The sequence below is a fragment of the Crocodylus porosus genome, unplaced genomic scaffold (assembly GCF_001723895.1).
Source record: "Crocodylus porosus isolate Cpor-Errol unplaced genomic scaffold, CroPor_comp1, whole genome shotgun sequence".
NCBI classification, from domain to species: Eukaryota; Metazoa; Chordata; order Crocodylia; family Crocodylidae; genus Crocodylus; species Crocodylus porosus.
Window position 1 is genome coordinate 53875747 of NW_017728949.1, and position 6000 is coordinate 53881746.

Consider the following 6000-nt stretch of genomic DNA (forward strand, 5'->3'; position numbering starts at 1 on the left):
GAGACAGAGCACCGTCACTCACCACTCCACGCCACTGCTGCCTCCCGCCGATTACTAGGAGGAAGCCTGCTCGCAGCTGCCACCACTGCCACTGTCTGGCACTGCTGCTGCTCCACATCCGGCTGCACACAAGTTGCCCTCCTGCACCCTGCTACTCCGTGTCTGGCCCTGTGCCAGCCCCCTGCCACTCTTTGTCCGGCCCCATGCCCAGAGGTGAATTGTGTACTGAGGGCCTGGGCAAACAAAATTGGAGGCCCCCTCTCCCCAGGGGCTGGGCTACAAGGGGTGGGGCAGGGGAAGCTGGGGCGACCCTGCCGGGCTGGGGGTGTGGGGGCACATACTGCCTCTTCTCCTTGCTCCCTGCCCCACCCCATCCTGCGATGGCCAAACATACACATACAGGTACACACACGCAGGTGTGCACACAGACAGGTGCACACTCTGCTCTCACTTTCTGCACATGGACAGAGACGCATGTACGCATGCATGCACACATGCTGGCAGGCGCACACTGTATTCACTCGCTCTACGCTACTACTCACTCTACTCTCTGCACATGGATATACAGACACAAACACACTCCCTCCTGCCATGAACACAAATGCATGCATGTGCACACATGGACTCTCACAGACATGCATGCACACATGCAGATGGGTGCACACTACTCACTCTGCACATGGACACAGATACAAACACACTCTCCCTTCCGTGAACACAGATGCACGGACTTACACTCATGGATGGACACACGCATGCGCACAGACACGCACACACTCTACCCACTCTCTGCACATGGATCCAGACACAAATACACTCTCCCTCCTACTATGAAGATTCATGTGCACATGCATGCACAGATGGGCATGCACTGTACTCACTCTGCAGATGGACACACAGACTCAGTTTGGCTGCCTTGAGTAGATGCATGCACATGCACAGACATGCACACACAGAAGCAGATGCATACAAATGGCCTGACATGCCTGCAGATGAGCACAGGTGCATACACACACTCATGCAAAGAGGCAGCCTCATACCTTCCCCTCCAGAGACCTTCCCCCTCCCCTACTCTCCATCATGCTGAGGCAGCCCCCTTCCCATCCTCCCATCCCTGCCCTGCAGCAGCACCAGCAGAGTGTTTTCCTCTTTTCCTCAGCTGGCCCTGCTGCTATTAACTTGATCTTCTCAATTTATTGATTGCCCATGTGTGGAAAAGGAGCACAGGGAGCAGCCACACAGAGGCTGGAGGAGGAGGTGGGGCTGACAGGAGGGCTCCCACCTTTCTTCAGCTGGCCTCGGTGCCTGTAAACTGCTCATGGCAATTTTTTTTACTTTTTTTGCCTCTGTGGAGGTGGGGTGGAGGGAGCTGCTGGATGGGAGGCTGCAGGAGGTGGTGGCGCCGGTGGAGGGGCACCCATTTTAACTTGGTTGGCTCTGCCCCCGGCCACCTGGCCCACACAGTGAATTGGGGCATGCGCAGTTGGGCAAAAGCGTTATAGACAGACAGACAGACAGACGCTTTTATTATATTAGAATTATATATCACATTTTCTTGAATATAAGACAACCCCGATTATAAGATGACCCTCCCCCCCCCCATAGTTAGATTCTATATATAGAAAATGTATTTGATATAATTTTCCCGATTCGGAATCTAATTATTGGAGGCTTGTCTTGAATTTGTCAACCTCCCACTTCTGCAGCAGGTCAGGTATTCCCTTTGTTCTCTACCCCTCCCCCAACTTCCTCCTGCAGCCCCTTCCCCTCCATGACTTGAAGAGTCAGCGCTAAGGGTGATTGCACTCAATGGGCACTACCATATATTTTATTCAGATGGATGGCACTATCCTGTTCTTATGGTAGGTTCCCATCAGCATGTTTGCCCACTACGGCTCCTGTATTTTAGTGCTGCTTAGTGCTGGCTGTGTTTAATCAACTTCAGAATTGGTTTCCATTACTGAGCACATGCTGCTTTTAGCAGCAGCTCAAAGATGGGCATTGTATTTAATTTGATTTTCTTGTAGGCAAATGTTAGATATGGAGCTTTTTTCCTCTGTGTTGATTATGGTGGAAAAGCCTCATCTTATATTTTAGTAAATGCGGTAATGTAGGATTGTATTGTTGGAACATGTTATGGAACATTACGGGTCTATCCATATGGTGCATGCATGTGGGTGGATAGAGTTTTTAAAGTTTTATTTTTAAAATTGAAAGTCACTCTTCTGAAAAATCATTTTGAAGAAAAAAGCAATTGTAACTCAGTTATTTAAACAATAAGTGCGCAAAGGGGTGGAGCCTAATATTTGAAGTGTAGCAGTCAATTTTAGTACACATTTTTGAAAAATAGATGCATTGATCCAGAGTGGATGGTTGTTCCCCATGTTGAACCAGGCAGGCTTGTACAAATGCCAGTTATAACTAGCAAATCCCAGTGGAGGTCGTCTTCCTTAATTTGATAAGAATGGCACTGTGAATGGATGGTTTCCCTTTCAGCCATTTTGTAGAGTCTGTTTTTTCTGGCCAGCATTTAAGTTGTTGCAGGTCTACGTATGGAAGGACTGAGCACGGGAGGATGATCCAGTAGGTTCTTGTGTTACGGTGAAGTGGAGCATGTTGATTTTTTCTGGGAGCGAGTCTATCAATAGGGTAGCTAGAAATTAAAAAATTGAATCCAACAGCTACTTACATTCTAGATATTTTTAAAAATGTGTTTTAAATTTTGGATAGTGGTCAGAGCTGTGGCCAAGCATCATATAAATTAAACTTTTTTCCCTCCAGTGGATGTAAGATGTTCACGCCATCCTCAAAAGGGTAGGCAGTTAAACTTGCCTACTCTTTTGTGCTGTTTTTTACACGTAATTGATTTTTAGTTAGACTACACAAGGCCATTATCAATTGTTGATGAATGAAAAGCTGCTGAATTTATGAATATGTATTCAAAAGTCTTACCTTCCTGTTCTTCTCTGGTAAGAGACTAATTTAACGTGTCCAGAGCACCTAAGGAACTTCTGTCTATTTTTACTTGCAAAGCTGTAATAGCAGTTTCTTGCCTGTTATAGAAATGGAGTTGGACCAGGAAAGTGTAAATGTTTTGAGGCAAGATATCAGTTTCCATTTTGATTTTTTTTTTTTGCTTATGATATGCAGCTCTCTCTGCGTCTTAGCAGGGCAGTAACAAGATCATCTGGGCCTTCTGTCCTTCACGGTTGTTTCTACTAGTTTTCAAGTCCAGGAACCCTGTGCTAGCTAGACTCAGAATCAGCCTGTAGTCTTGTGGGTCAAAATATTGGCACAACAGCAACTATATGAGTCACTCTGAAATCTAGCTTCTTGTTGCCACACTGAATAGAGTCATCAGATTAAGTTTATGGTATGAAGTATAAACTTGTTTTATTTGGATTGTACAAACTAAATAGTGGGTATTGCTTCAGAATTAAAGCACCTATCCCCTTAGGTCAATATTTTTTAAAACAAGATGTGAAATCATTGGTTGATTATCTACAAAATGTCACACGTAGACTAGATCTTGGAAAGCTTTTGTGATTGATGCATGCCAGAAGCTTGGAAGTATAAAGAGCAAATGATAGCTCACTAGATAATACTTTTTTAAACTCTTAATCATGCTTATTCAACTAGTGACAAATTATTGCTCTTACCAGTGTTAGGGAAGATCATTTGTTTTCCAGCACCTTCTTTTCTTCCTGGAGATTTGCATCATGGCTAAGTGGTTGCACAAATTTTAGACTTCTAATGGAAATTTGTATAGTATTTGTGTGTGTTCCATTTCCTTGGAAGGAAGTGAATTGCTACTACAATTATTAATATTCTTCCCTTCCATAGTACCTTTTTTCCCAAGAAGCTCTTTTTCACAAACATTTAGATAATTTATCATCTTTTGATTTGAGCAAGATCCTTGTTTTACAGATGAGCTATCTAGGGTACAGAGATTACCTCAAGACTTGAAAAAAATCTCTTTGCTATTTGGTATGTGTACACTAAATTTTTGTCATTTAGATATTTTGAACCCTGTTCTATTACTTACCCTCTTTTTTTAGTTCTTTTTCCCCCTGGGGAAGTGCAAACTGGATTGGATTGACTAATATTCCATGAAAACACATTTTGCTTAGAAATGTTCTGATTTGCCCAAACGTAGCCAGAGATCCTCTTGTCATCCTGCCCTAGTTTACTACTCTTTCTTTATTCCGAGACTCTTTGTAGGGGGGTGGGCTTGCTGTCTGCCCTTTTGTCATGTAATGGCTAATTAAGAAAATCTTCTGAGGAAAAAGAAGACTCTCAGGTGGTTTGTTATGGAAGTGCTGTCCTGGAATTGGTCGTTCTTTCTAATTGGGAATCTCATTCATTCCTACTTGGTAGCTAGGACTTCTATATAAGAAAGAGTACAGGCACATGAGGAAAAGCACTCAAATGATTCTATAAAAATTGCTCTTGATTTTGTGAAATCACTTCATTTTCATGAAAGGAAAAAGGAAATGTGTGAAGAAAACACAGAAAGGCTCTGCTTTTCTTTTGGGAAATTTTTTTAAACAGGATCCATGAATTCGCAATAAAGATATCATCCTGTAACTAATGTTTTGTTTAGATATGAAAATGGCAAATAGGAGCTTGCATGTGGCTGCACAGGCATTACTTCATATATTTGCACATGGCATTGCGCAGTACCAGTTTATTGCTTCCTTTCCTATTGCAAGCAAATGACATTTGATTTCTATGAAATCAAGCAAGATCTATCCATTTTAGGTATCAATTATAAGTTTTAGCATTTAAAAGTTAGGTTCTTTGACATCCATTTTTTTTTTTATGCAGCAGTTGCAAAACAGATTTTAATTACTTTCTTTATTACTCTAACTGCAATAACATTTTAGATATTGTCTGTTTTTACAATTTTAGAGACAGCTACCCCAAATCTCGGATGCCACGGGCACAAAGCTATCCAGATAATCATCAGGAATTCTCAGGTAGGTAAAACCACCAATTCATCCATTCTGTGTGTTCTGCAAGTAGCATATCTCAGAATGAGATGCACAGTATCACATTCTTGTTTTTCTTTCAAAGTTAGCACCACGCTTATCCAGGGCATTAGGGCATCAGGACTGGGTGTTGCACCTGGGCTGTAGTCCTGGTCCATCACTAAACTATTGTGTAGCTTTGTGTGATCTTACTTAATTTCCTTTCGAGCCTTCATTTTTTCCATCTGTAAAATAAAGATTCCCCACTTTGTAAAGCACTTTTAACCTCTCTAACAGAAAATCACTGTACATGGGATGGGTGAAAATGTGTATTCCTCATCCCATCCAACTCATGTTAACACCAGAGATGGTGGACTTTATGCTGTGCCATATAAATTGGTGGGCTTAGGCTCTGACGGAGCAGTGGTGTCCAGGTTTAAGAATGAAATTCACCTAACTTTGAGATCGTCAATCAATTGACATCTAACACTCTTTTCATAACAAGTCCTGGCTTGAATCCAAACTGGACACCCTTCAAGACTAGCTGCATCTAGCTAAGTATGAAAATGACTTTGAGATAGCATGTCCCTAGTGAAGCTCAGGAATAGGAAGTTTGCTGGCTAATAATTAAGCTGGTTCAATAGATAAGTTTTTTCAGTGTCTGTTGAACTTTTGTGCTTGAAGGAGCAAGAGAAAACAAATAGTGTCTATGTTATCTGAAAAAATGTCAAAATATTCATGTGCATTTACAAAGCACTTTCATCTTTAGGGATTTTAAAGTATTTAGCAGGTTATTAGATATAGTACCCACAAAAATGCTATTAAATAAGCATTGAAGTTGCAACATCTAGTTCTAAATGAACAGTTCGGCTATGCCAGAATTCAGTTTCCTTATGCCACCTTAAGTCAGTCCTCTTGTCCTTATGTCTTTACTTACATGACCACATACTAATTTTCTTATAAGTTCTTTTATGGGTTCAGTACACAGGATGGATCGTGCTCAGTTACTGAGCATTTAATTAATATTTTG

At 41.9% G+C, this 6000-nt stretch overlaps 1 protein-coding gene across 2 annotated transcripts in view; it reads left to right on the plus strand.

Moving 5' to 3' along the window:
- Positions 1–5003, plus strand: part of LOC109322641 (mitogen-activated protein kinase kinase kinase 2-like) — a 28428-nt gene extending 23425 nt beyond the window's left edge. For both annotated transcript variants that reach the window (XM_019553705.1, XM_019553706.1), the window contains one exon: positions 4912–5003. In XM_019553705.1, coding sequence (XP_019409250.1) covers positions 4912–4987 — 76 coding nt within the window. In that variant the 3' untranslated portion in view covers positions 4988–5003. The remainder of the gene's footprint in view (positions 1–4911) is intronic.
- Positions 5004–6000: the final 997 nt, after the last annotated feature.